General features: G+C 44.1%; 1 protein-coding gene across 3 annotated transcripts in view; it reads right to left on the bottom strand.

The window, feature by feature from the left end:
• Nucleotides 1-8,925: 8,925 nt before the first annotated feature.
• LOC139548077 (leucine-rich repeat and fibronectin type III domain-containing protein 1-like) overlaps nucleotides 8,926-20,539 on the bottom strand; it is a 133,224-nt gene continuing 121,610 nt past the window's right edge. For all 3 annotated transcript variants that reach the window (XM_071357402.1, XM_071357399.1, XM_071357400.1), the window contains exons 4-5: nucleotides 14,379-15,837; nucleotides 8,926-10,736 (exon numbers count right to left, since the gene is read on the bottom strand). In XM_071357402.1, coding sequence (XP_071213503.1) covers nucleotides 9,821-10,736; nucleotides 14,379-15,775 — 2,313 coding nt within the window. In that variant the 5' untranslated portion in view covers nucleotides 15,776-15,837 and the 3' untranslated portion in view covers nucleotides 8,926-9,820. The remainder of the gene's footprint in view (nucleotides 10,737-14,378; nucleotides 15,838-20,539) is intronic.

Genomic DNA, 20,539 nt, shown 5'->3' with positions numbered 1-20,539 from the left:
ACAGGGAGTACCAGGTAATAACATGGCTATATACAGGGAGTACCAGTACCGAGTCAATGTGCAGGGGTACGAAGTAATTGAGATAGCTAGTGTGAACGTGTGTGTGAGTGAGTGAGTTAGTGAGTGAGTGTGTGTGTGTGTGTGTGTGTGTGTGTGTGTGTGTGTGTGTGTGTGTGTGTGTGTGTGTGTGTGTGTGTGTGTGTGTGTGTGTTTGTGTGTGTGGCGTCAGTATGCATTTGTGTGCATGCTATGTGTGTGTGTGTGGGCATATGTAGTGTGTGTGTGTGTGTGTGTGTTGGGGTGTCAGTGTAAGTATTTGTGTGTGTGGGTAGAGTCCAGTGTGTGCATAGAGTTATTGCAAAAAAAGGGTAAATGCAGGTAGTCCGGGTAGCCATTTGATTAGCTATTTAGCAGTCTTGTTTAGAAGTCTTATGGCTCAATGGTGCAGCTGTAGAACTTTTTGATGATCTGTGGGCCCATGCCAAATCTTTTAAGCCTCCTGAGGGGGAACAGGGCACATCCCTTGACAAAACTATCTGTTGTTGTTATAAAACCCATATCTTGCATCAGTCAACAATGACTTGTTTCTCAAACACAGCTCATTGCTATCTGTTTTATATTGTGTCCATAACAGTTTGAAAAGTGAATCCTGCTTCTATACACAACAGTAGTGCAACAGTCTCAATGGTGCCTAGAGCCTACACTTAAAAGTTATTGATAGGCCTTCTGTATCATTGTGTGCCAAACATTCTGTGCTAATTAGGAAATAGGTTATTGTTAGAAATATAGTCAATCAAAATAGGCTACATAACTACTACAGGTAATCATTGCATTTTATTCAGATTAAATCACATTTTATTTGTCACATTCGCCAAATACAACAGGTGTAGTAGACCTTACAGTGAAATGCTTACTTACAAGGCCTTAACCAACAATGCAGTTAAGAAAAATAAGTGTTAAGAAAGTATTTACTAAAATAAACTGAAGTAGAAAATAGGAAAATAACAAATAATTAAAGAGCAACAATAAAATAACAGTAGCGAGGCTATATACAGGGCGTACCGGTACAGAGTCAATGTGCGGGGGCACAGTTTAGTCGAGGTAATATGTACATGTAGGTAGAGGGAAAGTGACTATGCATAGATAATAACCAGAGAGTAGCAGCACCATAAAAATGGGGGTGGGTCAATGCAAATAGTCCAGGTAGCCATTTCATTAGCTGTTCAGGAGTCTTATGGCTTGGGGTTAGAAGCTGTTAAGAAGCCTTTTGTACCTATGATGATATCGGCCATAAAGACCTAGCTGTGATGTGGATAGTGGCTAGTGAGATGCCATGTAGCTTGGCCTTTAATAACCATTTGACTAGAATTATCAAGTAAGAACAACTGGCTCACAAAGAGTGAATTTGTGCAGTTTCTCAATCACCACATCCACCACCTCTTAGGACCCCCCCACCAATGATTGACAGACACATGGCCAATCAGCGTCCTAGTCGTCCTGTGACGCAACAACCCCCACATGGGCGGGATTATGCAGAAGGGTATTACGCGTGTGCTTCTTCCGCTATACGCCATGGACAGACTGTTGTGTGTTTTTATTAGTAAACGTTAAAGATCAAACGGTAATTCTGATTAATAAATATTTAATCAGGGTTGGAATGAGCGTCATAGGATTAATATCTGGATTTGAATTCTCATCTAGCAAAGCTCCTGTTGATAAAACTACCCGTTAACGCGAACCAGCTGTAGCTTCATAGCTAGTATGTGCTTTTAGCAACGCGGGTGTAGATACACTAGCGTAGCCCTTGATCATGCCCTTCCATTAAATTACACATAAATCATTGGACGTAGGGGGAGTTTTGTCTGAACATTAATACGCATCGCTTGCTGTACGGTTTTGGAAGCATAAGGACCTTTCCTATTGGTGATTAAATATATATTTATTAAAATAAGGATAAATTGATGCTCAGCTGGTTTGGGCTCCTACGCGGTCATATTTCCATTTTACAGAGCTTGTTCGCAGAAAACATACGGAAGCGTGGACTACCTGTACTAATTAGCTATCTGCGTCTCTGAACACCTGTGTGTAAACGGAAGACAGACGCAACAAACGTGTTGTCACAGAAAAGTACTGTCTGCTGTACCAGTGTTAAGACAGTGCAGCACAGTAGGTTGGTGGCACCTTAATTGGTAATGGGTGGTGTGGAATATTATCAAATACGTCAAACTTGTTTGATGCCATTCCCTCCGTTTCACACATGATTATGAGCCGTCCTCCCCTCAGCAGCCTCCACTGCTGAGTAAGTGTGTATTTTTATGTTTGTAAAATTATTTTGATGTGATATGAAAGTACAATGATTTATGTTTCTAGAATCATACCGCAATTGATTAATGTTTAGATTGAGTATTTGGCTGTTTTGGCTTCCAGTGGCAATTCCCCCATTAAACAGAACATGTAAGGTCACTGGACTAAGGAACAACATTAGGCACCTTTAGTCCAATATTGTGCTAATACTAGAGTTGCTTTCAATAGTATTCGGAGCACAAAAACAGTCCGTGGGAAGTGAAATACTATTCCATTTCAACGTATTGTTCTGGTTGGCAGGATGGTTGGTCATTATGATGGGGGAATTTGAAACAGAATACATTCTCCAATGCACTTGTCCTGACCTGTTTGTATTGTGACTCCAACCCCAGTATGTTGCTGCCAATGTAATTCACAGTGTTGTGTGTACAGTACCTTATATCTTTTCTCTTCTCAGGTATCATCATGTCCAGGGTGCCGATGGGCAAGGTGCTGCTGCGAAATGTTATTCGTCACACAGATGCCCACAACAAGGTGAGAGTGTAGAGGTCCTGAGAGGAGCCTTTCCAAATAATGACATTGCGTTGTCTCAGACGGTACATAGCGTTAGTGTTAGCCTGATATATCAGCCGGTGATAGCTAGCTATCTTAGGTTGTCCCAATTCCCCACCCTTTTCCCAAAGTGTGCACTTATTTCCCGTCATGGATATAAAAGCAATGTATTTGTGTAGTCATTTGTTGGAGGCAGTTTCCACCATTTTTAGATTCATGATGGGAAGTGTGCAAGTGCACGTTTTGATAGAAGGGTGGAGAATCGGGATGCAGCCTTACAGTAGCTTAGAAGCGTGTTATATGGAACAGGTTGACAGACATCAGAATTAGAGTTCACCCATGTTGTCTATTGCTCAGGAGTCACATGGACTGTGATCGTGTGGAGGATGGGTCTGTAGACAGACTGGGAGAAGAGAACACGTTTCCAGCCAGGACAAGAGGGAGGCACGCTACTGGACCAAGAGACTATGACTTTGAGGCCAATGATCCAGACAGGTGCATCTTTTTCTGTTTACAACTCTAGTATTATAGCCTTGTGAGTTCATAAGTTTGAGTTGACAAACGGCGACATGCTATGAAAGGTGAATCTCATTGGTACTGTGCATGTTTCCTCTACAGATGGCGACACAGCGGTTTTAAGGAGCTATACCCAGAGGAGTTTAAAAGTGACTGGAAAGAAATTAACTGCATTAACATGAAATACCATGTCTCATAACTGTAGTAGCTGTAGTAAGGATCAAATCAAAGTTTATTTGTCACGTACGCCGAATACAACAGGTGTACACCTTACAGTGAAATGCTTACTTACAGGCTCTAACCAGTAGTGCAAAAAAGGTGTTGGGTGTAAGATAAGAAATCAAACACCAGTAAAAAGACAGGCTATATACAGTAAGTAGCGAGGCTATAAAAGTAGCGAGGCTACATACAGACACCGGTTAGTCAGGCTGATTGAGGTAGTATGTACATGTAGATATGGTTAAAGTGACTATGCATATATGATGAACCGAGAGTAGCAGTAGTGTAAAAGAGGGGTTGGTGGGTGGCGGGACACAATGCAGATAGCCCGGTTAGCCAATGTGCGGGAGCACTGGTTGGTCGGCCCAATTGAGGTAGTATGTACATGAATGTATAGTTAAAGTGACTGCGTATATGATAAACAGACAGTAGCAGCAGCGTAAAAAGAGGGTTTGGGGGGGGGGGGGGGCACACAATGCAAATAGTCCGGGTAGCCATTTGATTACCTGTTCAGGAGTCTTATGGCTTGGGGGTAAAAACTGTTGAGAAGCATTTTTGTCCTAGACTTGGCACTCCGGTACCGCTTGCCATGCGGTAGTAGAGATAACAGTCTATGACTAGGGTGGCTGGGGTCTTTGACAATTTTTAGGGCCTTCCTCTGACACCGCCTGGTGTAGAGGTCCTGGATGGCAGGCAGCTTAGCCGCAGTGATGTACTGGGCCGTACGCACTACCCTCTGTAATGCCTTGCGGTCAGAGGCCGAGCAATTGCCGTACCAGGCAGTGATGCAACCAGTCAGGATGCTCTTGATGTTACAGCTGTAGAACCTTTTGAGGATCTCAGGACCCATGACAAATCTTTTTAGTTTCCCGTGGGGGAATAGGCTTTGTCGTGCCCTCTTCACGACTGTCTTGGTGTGTTTGGACCATTCTAGTTTGTTGTTGATGTGGGCACCGAGGAACTTGAAGCTCTCAACCTGCTCCACTGCAGCCCCGTCGATGAGTATGGGGGCGTGCTCGGTCCTCCTTTTCCTGTAGTCCACAATCATCTCCTTAGTCTTGGCTACGTTGAGGGATAGGTTGTTATTCTGGCTCCACACGGCCAGGTCTCTGACCTCCTCCCTATAGGCTGTCTCGTCGTTGTCTGTGATCAGGCCTACCACTGTTGTCGTCTGCAAACTCAATGATGGTGTTGGAGTTGTACCTGGCCATGCAGTCGTGGGTGAACAGGGAGAACAGGAAGGGACTGAGCACGCACCCCTGGGGAGCTCCAGTGTTGAGGATCAGCATGGCAGATGTGTTGCTACCTACCTTCACCACCTGCGAGCGGCCCGTCAGGAAGTCCAGGATCCAGTTGCAGAGGGAGGTGTTTAGTCCCAGGATCCTTAGCTAAGTGATGAGCTTTGAGGGTACTATGGTGTTGAACGCTGAGCTGTAGTCAATGAACAGCATTCTCACATAGGTGTTCCTTTTGTCCAGGTGGGAAAGGGCAGTGTGGAGTGCAATAGAGATTGCATCATCTGTGGATCTGTTTGAGCGGTATGCAAATTGGAGTGGGTCTAGGGTTTCTGGGATAATGGTGTTGATGTGAGCCATTACCAACCTTTCAAAGCACTTCATGACTACGGATGTGAGTGCTACGGGTCTATAGTCATTTAGGCAGGATGCCTTTGTGTTCTTGGGCACAGGGACTATGGTGGTCTGCTTGAAACATGTTGGTATTACAGACTCAATCAGGGACATGTTGAAAATGTCAGTGAAGACACCTGCCAGTTGGTCAGCAAATGCCCGGAGCACACGTCCTGGTAATCCGTCTGGCCCCGCAGCCTTGTGTACCTGTTTAAACGTCTTATTCACGTTGGCTATGGAGAGCGTGATTACACAGTCATCCGGAACAGCTGATGCTCTCATGCATGCCTCAGTGTTGCTTGCCTCGAAGCGAATAAAGAAGTGATTTAGCTCGTCTGGTAGGCTCGTGTCACTGGGCAGCTCGCAGCTGTGCTTCCCTTTGTAGTCTGTAATAGTTTGCAAGCCCTGCTACATAAGACGAGCGTCGGAGCCGGTGTAGTATGATTCAATCTTAGCCCTGTATTGACGCTTTGCCTGTTTGATGGTTCGTTGCAGGGCATAGCAGGATTTCTTGTGAGCTTCCAGGTTAGAGTCCTGCACCTTGAAAGCGGCAGCTCTACCCTTTAGCTCAGTGTGAATGTTTCTTGTAATCCATGGCTTCTGGTTGGGATATGTACGTACAGTCGCTGTGGGGATGATGTCCTCGATGCACTTATTGATAAAGCCAATGACTGATGTGGTGTACTCCTCAATGCCATCAGAAGAATCCCGGAACATATTCCAGTCTGTGATAGCAAAACAGTCCTGTAGTTTAGCATCTGCTTCATCTCACCAGTTTTTTATAGACCGAGTTACTGGTGCTTCCTGCTTTAATTTTTGCTTGTAAGCAGGAATCAGGAGGATAGAGTTGTGGTCCGATTTACCAAATGGAGGGCGAGGGAGAGCTTTGTACGCATCTCTGTGTGTGGAGTACAGGTGATCTAGAATTTTCTTCCCTCTGGTTGCACATTTAACATGTTGATAGAAATTTGGTAGAACTGATTTAAGTTTCCCTGCATTAAAGTCTCCGGCCACTAGGAGCGCCGCCTCTGGGTGAGTGGTTTGCTTATTTCCTTATACAGCTGACTGAGTGCGGTCTTAGTGCCAGCATCTGTCTGTGGTGGTAAATAAACAGCCATGAAAAGTATAGCTGAAAACTCTCTAGGCAAATAGTGTGGCTTGCAATTTATCACAATATACTGTACTTCAGGTGAGCAAAATCTAGAGACTTCCTTAGATTTCGTGCACCAGCTGTTGTTTACAAATATGCACAGACCGACCCCCCCCCCCCCCCCCCCCAGTCTTACCTATCTTGCCGGTGCAACGTATATCCCGCTAGCCGAATATCCATGTCGTCATTCAGCCACGATTCCGTGAAACGTAGGATATTACGGTTTTTGATGTCCTGTTGGTAGGATATTCGTGATCGTACCTCATCTAATTTATTGTCCAATGATTGCACGTTGGCGAGTAGTGTTGACGGTAACGGCAGCTTTCCCAGTCGCTTTCCCCGGGTCCTGACCAGGCATCCGGCTCTTTGTCCTCTGTACCTGCGTCGCTTCCTTATGCAAATACCGGGGATGTCGGTCCTGTGGGGTGTTTGGAGAATGTCCTGTGCGTCGTCTTTGTTGTAGAAATCTCACTATTTGCTTCAATACAATAACTGTTGCATTGTTATAATGCCTGATTTGTCTTTTCAGGGAGAGAGACCGTGGTGATGATCAGAATGGGCATTGGAGAAAGTAAAAGTCCAGACTTAAAACAGCCAAATCAAAACATCTGAAGAAGTCCTCCAAGAAGAAGAAAGAGGAAAAGCGAAGGACAGGTGAGTCAGACGGTGAGTCAGCAATGACACGAGCGACAATGTCAAACAGGAACAGAAGAGGAAAAGCAGCAAGAGCAAACATAAGAGGAAAAAGAGGGAGAGAGAGGAGAGCAGCTCAGAGGAGGATGATGATGATGATGATGAGGAGGAGAGAAGGAGGAAATGATAGATGGACTCCCACAGAGACTCAGGACCAGAGTCACACAAGAAGAGGAGGAAAAACTGGAAAGCAGGAGAGGACAAATCGGAGGACAGTTCTGAGGATTGAACCTTTTTCCATTGGCAGCCAGTAACCTGTACCCTCATACTGCTGAACCCCCTTTCAGTTGCTGAAAGTGAGTGGGCAAAGCTTTCACAGTTACACCCCACTTCCACTTTAGTGCCCATTGTTTCCCACTAGATTTGTTGTGAACACAGCATCACCATAGCTAGTTGCTAGACATGTTTGTGATTTATCCAATAACAAGACAACTGAGGAATTGGCTAAAGTACAAATACAACTTTTGAACAGACCTACTGGCAGGGGAAAGCATATTGTTCTTCCCTTAACTTTCCTCTGCAATACTCTTCTGTTCTGTACTTCTCTTTCTGTGTACAGCTGAGCACAAACCTGTGTTCTCCCCTAAGGGCATTCAGCAGTACCTCACCTTCTGGTACTGGCAGTGCTCAAGCTGCAGTGCTCAGATAGTGAGCTGACACTGCACAAATATGGACTAAACGAAAGCCACCTAATTCCACCTCATGACAAGCTGATTGACTGTAGAGCCTTGTCTCATAGTTAGTGTCCTGGCTCGACTTTAGCTGTTATACTATGGAAAATGATGACATTTTATGCAGATTTCCCAACCAATTGTGACAATCTTTTCTGCATTTTTTAATTCAGTATTTATGTATTTTTTAAATTATGATTTATGGGAGTCGGGATTTAACAGAATGTCAGGTGGGACATTGAAAAATAAAATGCATATTTAGTTGTTTTCTGAAAATGTACTCTGGTTATCACACCATACTTTTAGACAGGAAGGACATATCACATGGATCTCATGTTATGACTACAGGATATCTACATGACTATCATTCACTAGTCTTCTCTAGGCCTATAGCCTTTCTATTTCATGAGCATGAATTTTACTCTTCATGCATCCAATTTGATGAAATATTGCTTCCATTTGCCCCTTGGGTTGAATACATCCAGAACTGGGTACCATTAACCATATAACATTGTATAAATGGTGTACGGTTTCCCTCTAGTGTTAAGTTTCTACAGTACTCGCTGTAGATTTAATGTGCATGAAAATGGAATAGGTCAGCACTGAATGAGAATCTCTAACATTACTATATAAACTACTTTTAAGAGACCTGCTGAAAAAGGTGCTGTCGTCTAAAACAGGTTTGAGCTTCATAGTTTTATTCTTATGTCGAGAGCAGGCCACTGCTATATGGTATCTTTTCAAGTTCATGCCTTTTTCCTTAACCTTGTACAGCGTGATGATCATTAATGTATTATTTAGTGGAAGGGCGAGGAGGCCTACAGGGTCTAATATCCTGTTATCTATGGTGCGTTGTCTCCACCTGGTGGCTCAACAGTGTATAACACCCTGAGGATTGATTGACTCATGGCTGCTTTTGACTTCATCAGAATAAATAATTTATTTGTGACATATAAAGCAACATTGTTTCTGACCTGATGTTTGTATACTTTGACAACAGCTTCCTTTGAGACCCTTGAAGTCTCCCACATGTTTGTCTCAACAGGCACAAGATATGATATCTTAATATATATTTGATAAGATACATGCCTTAATGCATATAGGCCTTCCCACTGATCCATGTGCAAGCAGCTTTCATGATTTTGATGAAAGGATCCAGGATGACCATAAGAAAAGGACAGTGCACCACCGGTACAGTTAACCCACACAAAAAATTTAATACCCTCTCATAAGGGATCAGTGGTCCAAACCTTGTCATACTAAATAGGGGGAAGTGTGAGGACGCAGGTTTTTAATGTAAAAACTTGTGGCCAACACCCAAATGCTCAGTAAAAAGTTGTGACATATGACTTATATAGTACACATACACCAATGTTTTTAATATACTTCTATATGTATTTTTTTTGTTTTTTATCTAGACCAGCCAGATACAATACCGATTAATATACAGTCACATCAGGAACAATACCTAGTAATATCATACAGTCCAACCAGCATGGAGGAGTCCACAGGTTTTTCAGGTCCATCCTCTCTGCTAACGTTTGAAATCGGCATGTGTATAGTTCTATAATCTTTTTATTACTGTATAGACTGGTGTGATACTTGTTCTCGTATCGTCGTGTCTTCGTGTGCAAAAGTCTTTGAAAGAACCCAAAGGATGATCAACATACAGGATACCTGGTTGTTCACTTTACAGTGGGGTCTTTTTAACAAGGAAAAGTTACAAATGCCCCAACCCTTGGCATGTCATAGAACAAAAAAATCTCAAAGAATCACTCCCCATGAAACAGGGGGAAAACCATGATAGAAAGGAAAGTTAATGACTACAATGAGCAGCATCCTCCATTCGTACATATTTTAGAATAAGGCACTGCTGCAGAAACTAATGAAATGGCCGACAACTCTGTGTCGCTCTGGGAGTATGAGGGGAGGCAGGATGAAAGGGGACTGTGTTCTTCTCTAGCAACTCTCTGAGTCTGTGTGTGTATGCATGTAGCTTTATTTGTTAGATGTGTAAATGTGTCAAACTGTTGGTGTGTGTGTGTGTGTGTGTCTTTGAGAGAGCCAGAGAGGCCAGGCTGTATCTCTTACACTGTGCTCTCCAGCATCCATTCAGTGCTGCTGAAAGTGACTCTCCGGTTAGCGAGCGGCGAGGACTCCACGTTGAGCTGGTTTGTAGACTTGTGCCGCCTCGTCCGCGCTCTGCGGGGGTAACTGTGGCTCTGAAATATGGAGTAGTCTCCCCCGTCAAAGCTGAACCTGTGCCTAGTTCGTGCCAGCTCATTATTAAACCCCATGTTGGCCAGGGCGCTCTTCTTGTCCTTGAGCCTGGGGGCCTCCTTAGTGCCGGCGTTGGGACCTAAGAGACACAAGGACATTGTGGAGCCCGTCAGGCTGCTTTCTGTCTGTGTGTCCTCTGACGGGGGGCCAGATCCAGAGCGCTGGGCGTCCAGGCTGGTCCTCCTCACCTTGTCCGTGAGCAGGGGGGGCAGCTCCACTTCCAGGATGGCTGTGGTGGCCAGAGGAGTGTCCCACTCCCTCTTGTCACTATCGACCTTCAGCACCAGGGCCATGCACTCCTTGGCTGCCACTGTTTGGGCTTCTCTCTGGTGGCTGTCCTCAGAAGGCTGTTTGGAGGTGGAGCGCTGGAGTCTGTGCTGGCTGCCGTTGGTCTGGGAGTGCATGCTGGAGCTGACCTTGACCTTGCTGTCCTCTGGGCTGCTGTGGGCTTTGTAGCGGATCATGAGGATGATGATAAACACCAGCACTGAAGCCACGATGATGCCGCCAATGATGATTATCATGGTGCCGCCCAGAAACTGGCTGTGGATGAAGCGGCACTGGCTGACCTCGCTGGCCGTGTGGAACTGGACACAGCCCACCACGCGCGTGGCCGTCAGAGAGGTGATGCCGTCGTCGTACACCGCCAGGACACACAGGTCATACTCCCGGCCTGCCGCCAGGTCGTTGATCAGAAAGGTCTTACTGGTGGAAGGGATCATTCTGCAGAAAAAAGGAAGGAATACATGAGTGGTGAAGGTTAGCTTTGCCAGGGCAGTTTTGACTGCCCCCTTCAGTTACCACCAATATGCTGTATGGAACAAAAGAGTGCCAGACATTGTCACACTGCATTCCCATTAACGGCATGCACATAAGAAGATTTAACCTGACACTAAGGTGTTTGAAAAAACACTGAAAAAAGACAGCCATGCCAACTTACTTCAGCTCCAGTGAGGCTTTAAATATCTCCCATATATTTGGAGCCCAAGTAAAGACAACAGTGCTGACACTTGACTTCTAGGCAATGTTACATGGTGACAGTGCAAAATATCTCCCCCAGCATTTTATGTATACTATGATTGCAAAAGTTTAACAGCAAGGTGACAAACAAGCCATCACTATATATATATATATATATATATTGTATATGTCACAACATCTTCAAGGAAAGACAACGCAGGCTTCTGGCCAAATGCCCAAGTTTGATGTTGTGTGAAATAAACACATTGTCTGTGAACATGAAGGAGAAAGACGTTGTCTTTAGGCGGACATCTGTGTTAATATAATTAGAAACATGACAATTTTCCCCTCAAGGAACACTTTGATGGTTGTCACTTGTAGGTAATAATATATCACCTAAAGACTAAACAACACGCAGGTCACTGTTTAAACACAGGGGAGAACATTATACAGGAGAATAGCTAATTAAATCAGAAACGATAAAATTAGCAAAGTCAACCAACAACAACGACAGCTTTAAACTTGACCTTTTGATTCCTTTGAGAAAACTTTCCAGTTCACTGTTTTAATTTGTGCCCCGGTATTGGTGGTGCTGGGTCAAATAGACACACATCCAATAGACCTAAGTACTCTCAATTCAATAAGGGTATTTGAATGAGTAATACAAAATGGCAGTGTTAGCACATACTGTGCAATCAGAAAGTATTCAGACCCCTTCCCTTTTTCTACATTTTGTTTGGTTACAGCCTTATTATAAAATTGATTAAATAAATAAAAATCCTCATCAATCTACACACAATACCCCATAATAACAAAGTGAAAACAGGTTTTTAGAAATGTTTGCAAATGTGTTACAAATAAAAAAACATATCTTATTTACATAAGTATTCAGGCCCTTTGCTATGAGACTCGAAATTGAGCTCAGGTGCATCCTGTTTCCATTGATCATCCTTGAGATGTTTCTACAACTGGATTGGAGTCCATCTGTGGTAAATTCAATTGATTGGACATGATTTGGAAAGGCACACACCTGTCTATATAAGGTCCCACAGTTGACAGTGCATGTCAGAGCAAAAACCAAGCCATGAGGTCGAAGGAATTGCTCGTGGAGCTCCAAGACAGGATTGAGTCGAGGCACAGATCTGGGGAAGGTCCCCAAGAACACAGAGGCCTCCATCATTCTTAAATGGAAAAAGTTTGGAACCTCCAAGACTATTCCTAAAGCTGGCCGCCCAGCAAAACTGAGCAATCAGGGGAGAAGGGCCTTGGTCAGGGAGGTGACCAAGAACCTGATGGTCACTCTGACAGAGCTCCAGAGTTCCTCTGTGGAGATAGGAGAACCTTACAGAAAGACAACCTTCTCTGCAGCACTCAACCAATCAGGCCTTTATGGTTGAGTGGCCAGACGGAAGCCACTCCTCAGTAAAAGGCACATGACAGCACGCTTGGAGTTTGCCAAAAGGCAATTCACTGGTCTGATGAAACCAAGATTGAACTCTTTGGCCCCCAAATGCCAAGCGTCACGTCTGGAGGAAACCTGGCACCATCCCTATGGTGAAGCATGGTGGTGGCAGTATCATGCTGTGGGGATATTCTTCAGCGGCGAGACTGGGAGACTAGTCAGGATCGAGGGAAAGATGAACGGAGCAAAGTACAGAGAGATCCTTGATGTAAACCTGCTCCAGAGCGCCCAGGATGAAGGTTCACCTTCCAACAGGACAACAACCCTAAGCACATACGTAGCAAAGACAACGCAGGAGTGGCTTCGGGACAAGTCTCTGAATGTCCTTAAGTGGCCCAGCCAGAGCCCAGATTTGAACCTGATCCATGTAAATTACAGCCTCGAGTCTTCTTGGGTACGACGCCTCAAGTTTGGCACACCTGTATTTGGAGAGTTTTCCCCCATTTTTCTCTGCAGATCCTCTCAAGCTCTGTCAGGGTGGATGGGGAGTGTCGCTACACAGCTATTTTCAGGTCTCCCCAGAGATGTTGGATCGGGTTCAAATCCGGGCTTAAAGAAATATCACATTTACATAAGTATTCAGACCCTTTATTCAGTACTTTGTTGAAGCACCTTTAGCACCAAAGGTGCTTCAACAAAGTCCTGAGTAAAGGGTCTGAATACTTATGCAAATGTGATATTTCTTTAACCTGTTTTTGCTTTGTCATTATGGGGTATTGTGTGTAGATTGATGAGCGAAAAAACTATTTAATACATTTTAGAATAAGGATGTAACGTAAACAAATGTGGAAAAAGTCAAGGGGTCTGAATACTTTCCGAATACACTGAATTTCTCTTTTAAGATGGACTGAAATTAATGATTTAATTGGAGTAGACATGAGTCATTCATCAATGTGAAATAATTTACATGTTTTAATATCTATCATATTAAACAGGGTTACCCTAATGTTCCACTGATAGTAATTAAAATGTGAGAAGCCTCTATCTGCAGAAGTTAGCATGCTCATGTCCCAGAATCTGACTCACGGGTGTCCTAGGCACAATTATGTCCTATTGGGATTATGTTAAGGGAAGGGGTTATTGTTGGGTTGGGGTTAAGGACTGGGATGTGATAGTGCCTGCTGAACCTGGATAATAATTGAGACAAAAGGGTATGTTTAAGCAATAAGGCCTGAGGGGGTGTGGTAAAGGGCTGTTCTTAAAAAATGTGCAACGTGGATTGCCTGGATACAGCCCTTAGTCGTGGTATATTGGCCATATATCACAAACCCCAGAGGTGCCTTATTGCTATTATAAACTGGTTATCAACATAATTAGAGCAGTAAAAATAAATGTTTTGTCATACCCGTGGTATACGGTCTGATATACCACGGCTGTCAGCCAATCATCATTCAGGGCTTGTACCACCCAGTTTATAATTACTCTCTAAAGGCCAAGTCATATGTCTTAATCGTGTAATCTTTGTTTTCTCATAGGCTTAGAGCTAATAAACTGGAAATGTAAAGTCATACTATGCATTTGTATCAATTTTAATCAACGTATGGTCTGTTCATACCCTCTTTTATCCCTAAACCACAATATATTTTGTGCATACTTAAATGTAGTGACATAATTAATCATACAGCACCTATTCAGCTCTGGGAGTTATGGATGTATTATAATGGACTGTCATGCCATTCAGCAGATGGGCATTCCAGATGGCTCAGAACGTCTCCAGAGCTGGTTCAGAACCCCACCCCACCGCAGCCTCATCCCCACCTGCACCCCCTTTTTTTGTTGAATTGAATGTCCTTGTCTATAACTGTTCTATACTTGTCATGTATTTGTACGTTTTATGTGGACCCCAGGAGGAGTAGCTGCTGCACTAAACCCCCTTTCCACCAGCTCCAGTCCTCCAGCCCTAGTGCTCCCATTCCTCCAGCACCAGCCCCCACATGGCTTACCTGTAAACCAGTGTGTCGTCTGCAGTGCTGTTGTACTGAATCTGGTACATCCTGATGCCTGGGATGTGGCGCTCGGAGGGCCAGCGAATCACAGCCGAGGAGGAGGTCAACTCGACCACCACCACCCTCCTGTCCTGGTGCTTGTCATGGCCCTTGGTGTCGTTGCCTGACTTGGAGGAGGTGGTGATGTCAGAGAGGCCCCGATCAGCCTCGCGCATGTGGTGCAATGTGTTGTTTACGAACAGGGGCAGAGGGATCATGTTGATCTCCACGGCAGCTGTGGCGATGCCTGCAGCATTGGAGGCCACACAGTTGAAGGCACCGCTGTCCTTCAGGGTGGTGATGAGGATGTCCAAGGTACCGTTGTCATACAGGATGGTGCGGGAGTTGTTGTGCACCAGTTTGCCGTCTGGGAAGCGCCAGTGGATGGCCGGGTCTGGGTCTCCCATGGCCTTGCACTTGAGGGTGACCCCCTGGCCCTCCATGACGTAGGGCTTGGTGGATAGGTTCTTGGTGATGAGCGGGGGCTCACAGATGAACTCCTCCTCCTGGATGGACCAGAAGTACTTGTCCATGAGGTGGTCCGGGGAGGCGCATGTCTCCAGGTCGTCTTGCCGTGTCAGTCTGCGGAGCCACAGCAGCTCACAGTTACAATGGAGAGGGTTCCCTCCGAAGCTCACTGCCAGGGAGGACGGGTTGGAGCCCTTGGCGTCTGACAGCACCTGGGCGTGCTGAAACAGGCTGTCTGGAGGTAGCTTCTGCAGCCGGTTGGAGGTCATATCCAGACGAACCAGCTTGGTGAGGAGCGTGAAAGTCCCAGCTCCGATGTGATCGATCAGGTTGTGATCAAGGGTGAGGGTGTTGATGTGGCTCATCCTGCCTATCTCCTCCCAGGGCAGGGTCCTCAGGTTGTTGTTGGACAGATCCAGGTCCTCGATGGTCGACACAAACTCATCAAAGGAGGTAGGGGCCACGTGGTGGATCTGGTTGTTCCCCAGTATGAGGTGGCGGAGGTTGACCAAGCCTTTGAAGTGGTCGCTCTTGATGACACTGAGGCGGTTGCCGTCCATGTGGAGGGCTCGTAGGGAGCGCAGGCCCAGGAAGGCGTTGGGCGTGATCTGGCTGATGGTGTTACGGGACAGGGTGAGGTGGACCAGGCTGGTCATGTTGAAAAAGTCTTTCCTGCGGATGATGGTGATGAAGTTGTCTGTGAGGCGCAGCTCCACGGTCTTGCGGTCGATGGTTGGGGGCACAAACAGCAGACCAGTCTTAGCACAGAGCAGAGTCAGAGTGGGCGAGAGGTGCTGGCAGATGCAGCGGCCGGGGCAGTTGTAGCCCTTCACCAGCACCGCACACAGCAGTACACACAGCAGCACACACACAACCAGCCGCTCCATGGTCTGTCTGTCTGTCTGTCTGTCTGTCTGTCTGTCTGTCTGTCTGTGTCAACTTCCAGATCCTGGAACAGATAAAGATAGAGATAGAGAGAGAAATGGCAGAGATACGTTAAAACTGGTTTATTTGGGGCGTTTAAAATCATATCATTTTTAATGAACAGATGTTACACAAATGAAGTCATTAATCAAGATGATGAAAACTGCTAGTAGGGTACCGATCACCAGAGAGACATGTGAGACATGTTAGAGGTTGTTGTGAGATGATAGAAGACTGAACCCCAGCCCACCCATTATTCCAGTAAGAAAACACAGAATCGCCAGCAAAACAAACACAAACGGGTTAATATGCCAGCAGACTGCTGCATCAATGTCGATCCCTTACAAATTTGAATAATTACAGTGTCGTTTTTACACGGAGCTAATATGTCATAAACTTCCCTGTCATACCGTATGGTTTGTGTGTTTTTCTAGCTCTGAACTTCACAACAGTGTAGGGAATTAAGAGGAGAAAGGGTGCTTGTCAGCACTGCTTAAGGATTTATATGACCTTTTCGTGCTCCCTTCACTCTTCATACTTTAGAAATGTGCTGCAGAATTAGACATGAGTTTGTCAAGTAAATCATAGCAACAAAACATGAAGGTGAAAAGTGAGATGAGAGACCTTGGTTCTAAATCCATCAGTTGGAGGTATTATTAGATGGTTCTTAGGTGTTGAGGCTGATCTTCAGATTCTCTGATCCCCATTTAGTGCTATTGATTCCAGCTCTGTGAGAGCATAAGTGACAGGTGCAAAAAGAGAACCTTGGGTGTAATAACCACCAAATCCCAATGGAACCCCATTCTTTCATGACGGCTGCCATATTGCCATGCAGTAGTTTTTCCTATTTTCGGCATCAATCTTTGTTGCTCATGCATTTAACCCTTGATGTTTATCACAGATGGAGACCATTCAGGGATATGATGATAACTGACTGTTCTCCACAGGTAACCAATCATTCCTGGCTATGTGTTTTGAAAATAACAACTGTCTACTTGTCTAGACTGCCAGGCTTTTGATTTGTCTTTAGCTTGCCTTTCGTCTTTTCCTGTGGATCAGATGTTCTTTCCATTTCTTTATCGTATTTCACACATCAAGTGATTCATACCATATGACATGAATCTTTTGATTGTTGTACTGTATTGAAAAAACAGATATTCAACTTTTTGTTCAATGAAACTCAAGATATAGAGAGCAGAACATTAACAATATCTACTAAGTTTGACTATGTCAAACAGGGGGGGGGGGGGGTTCTTCTATGAGACAGAATGTCTTTCTAAACTCCAGATAGAATCCATTTATATAGAAAAGCCCCTTTATTGCTGGCAGCACACTATGCCTGGCTTGTGTAAATTCATTCTCCCAATGTGACCTTTTTTTAGAAGCTTGGGAGTTTACATTAATGAAGTAGATTGTAAACTAATCTTATTTCATACAACAAAAGTCTTACACAATGTGTTCTTGGTTAGGCTGAAAATATGTTTCATCACTGCAAAAATAACTTTGTCTCATATACTTTTAGGTAGAATATTGTTCTCCAATAATTGTGTAAGCATTCAAATGGTAACTAGGCCACAGAGCTCATGGTTTCTCTGAGGACCATCTGTGCTCTAGCGTTTCCTGCCATCACTGTCGCGGATACTCTATTGATCTCTCAGCATCTCCGGTGAAGAAAAAAAACTTTGTTGCCAAGGCAACTCCGGTGTAGAATGTAGGTCTTTGAATCACATTAAGATGTTAAGCTGCCAGAAAAACGAGGCTTCAATCCTAATGGAGATAGGGAAGATAAGGACATTTACAAGACCTTGTATCAGCCAACCACTTCAAAACCACACTAAGTGTGTCTATAGGTGAGGAGTACGTGAGGAGCATATAAAACTATGCATTGGAATTCAAGTGCAAACTGAAATGAATGAAATAGTAATACACTGGTGGCAATGCTGTCTTTGTATTTGATCAGTGGCGACCCGTCATTCAGGGCACCTGTTTTGAGCACCACACTTTTAGGGGGGGCTTGCCTGTTTTGAGCACCACACTTTTAGGGGGGGCTTGCCTGTTTTGCTTGTTATTTTGGCATTAATACGTGTCACATATCAGTTTGCAAAAATGTAAAAAAGAAAAATATATACATTTCATAGAGACATTTCTTGAGTAAGGCAGCTCCAAAATGCAGGTGTTTCAGCCTAGCTCAGTGCTTTCTGTTGTGGTGGGGCTAGCCAGCAGACAATACAGAGCGTTGTGCCTGATTTGCTCAGTTTTCTGTCACTCATGGTACAGTAGTCATCCCTAATTCTAAGGTTAGAGCTTGAAAATGTTTGCCCCTTGGGTTCTGCCATAGAGTTATATTAGAAGTGCCCATCCAAGAAGTCTCAAGGTCATTGGCCACAGAATGAAATCAAATCACGTTATATCTACAGTAGTTTTGATTGGACTCAACATCTTACTTTCAAAGTCTTAGCTAGCAGTCATCATCAAGTCGACAATCCTTTTTAATCCTTGTCATCTGAAGAGAAATAATGAAGAGAAATTATAGATAAAACGTATCGGTGCTCATCGGCCATGGACACAAAGATTACACAACAAGTTGGAAATCCAAATTCAACAATGAGTCATTTGGAAGGAATCAGTGGCAAGCTGCAGGCGTTGCAAAGAAACCACTAACGTTAGCCTGCTATTCAACAGAATGGCTGTTTTTTCCCCACGAGTTCCCGCCATAAATCCAGAGAATGCCAGACTTTGATGACAAAATTTCCCACAAAGGACCGCTGCTCCACCTTCACAAGGTGAGTCTCAGACTAAAATGCCTGTGAGTTAACTCAAAGCGATTTGCACAGATTTATCTTAAAATAGTCGTAGATTTAGCCTGTTCTGGATTAAACAAAGCCGATTTCAAGAAGGAGGATTAGAGCTACTCTAGGACTAAATTGAAGTTTAAATTAATCCTTCAAAGAGGCGGAAGTGGCAAGATGGCGGACTGAAAACAGCTATGTAGGCCACCTCAAGATAAAAACGTAATATTCAATATCGGTAAATTAGACTAAATATTAGCACAACACAATCTGGTGGGTAATAACCTTCAATCTGGATAACAGCACAAAACAAATCATGAGACTAGAGACTTATCGACAAATATTATGAAAACAAATATTATGAAAACAAGCAACACCCTAACATGACGGAGAGTAAGACAGGGGAACCTATTTCAAAACGAAAACGCAACTCTTCAACAGACACGGACAATTTAATATTTTCACCACCGGGAATGGTAAAGGTCGAAACCGATCTGTTAAAATCCATAAATGACAAACGGGGTATACTTGAACTAGTCAGTAAGGATATAAAAGAGTTGAAGGAAGGCCTCGAGATGAGTGACGAAAAAGCTGCGACATTGGAGAAGCTAACAAACAAGCTAAAATGGACAGTCAATAAGATTGAAACAGAAGTGAATGAACTTAAAAAGGAGAACATCGTTCTGAGAGAAGCCTTACTTGACATACAGACTAGATCCATGAGAGAGAATCTGGTACTTACAGGTATCCAAGAGAAAGAAGGAGAAGTTCCTGAATATGTAGTTAGAGAGTTCCTCCTTACAGCGCTTCAGATTCCACACGAAGCTATCAACAAAATCCAACTCGAATGTGTACACCGCTTCAGGCAGAGGTATGAACGCCCAATTGTTGCCAAATTTTCTTTCTTTAAATATAAAGTAATGGTTAAAAGCCTGGGTAAAAGACTTGCTGGCATGAGTGACCAGTTCCCGAAGGAAATTGCAGAACGGCGTAAAGTTCTGTATCCAATTTTCAAGGAAAATAGATTGAAAGGGAAACGCGTAGTTCTCGTCGTCGATAAACATGACAAAGTTTTCATAGAGTTGGCAAATAAGGAAACTCACAATTCTAGCCTGGTTATGGATTATAATAATACAGCAAAAAATATGGCTTTTCTATCTATCTTCAAATATAACTAATTGGAACACAAAAGTACTAATTCAACATGGTGGAGATAAATGCTCAGTAAACAGAAGGCACAGTATGTGTGGATGGATGGTGTGGTGTGTGTTTTTTGGTGTTTGGGAAAGTGTGGTGTTGAGTGAGAAAGGAAATGGTTGCATGTCCCAGAACCAATGTATTGCTGTGAGCAGGGGTTGTGAGAGAGCTTTCAATGTTGTTCAGATGAGGGATATACATTTTATAATGAATTATACATCTTATTTATTTAATGTCCTATCATGGTGGAACAGCGTTTTAAAATAAATTATACATATAATTTATTTATTGTCCTATCATGGGGATCTAAATTTGTAAAATAAATTATACAGTACTTATCATTTATTTATTTATGGTCCTATATTGATGGAACGGTCCACAAACCTATACCCTAGACACCCACCTGTATGACCCAGATACTAAGGAGAAGTCCCTAACTGTTTTATCGGCCTGCTGTAAGCGGCCTGTATGAAGCCAAAATGCAGTCAGAGACCTAGAGCACCACTGCCCCCTCAAGATTCTGAGCCTGCTTGGCAGGGTTGGTCCTGCAAAGCCAAAGCCCCCTGAAGGGAGAGCATAATATACAAGGACATTTTCAAAGCTGCTAATGAGCACCTTGACGACCTTGTACCTAGCCGGTGGGGATTCCGGTGGGGTGCCCCCACCCAGGCAGCGGCAGTGCTGGCAACACTAGCTGCAGTAACCCATGGGGGGGGGGGGGTCACACTCGGACATTCAGAG

The sequence above is a fragment of the Salvelinus alpinus genome, chromosome 21, assembly GCF_045679555.1.
Source record: "Salvelinus alpinus chromosome 21, SLU_Salpinus.1, whole genome shotgun sequence".
In the NCBI taxonomy this organism is placed as follows: Eukaryota; Metazoa; Chordata; class Actinopteri; order Salmoniformes; family Salmonidae; genus Salvelinus; species Salvelinus alpinus.
Note: the sequence above shows the minus strand (reverse complement) of the source record. Positions and strands in the feature narration are given on the sequence as shown.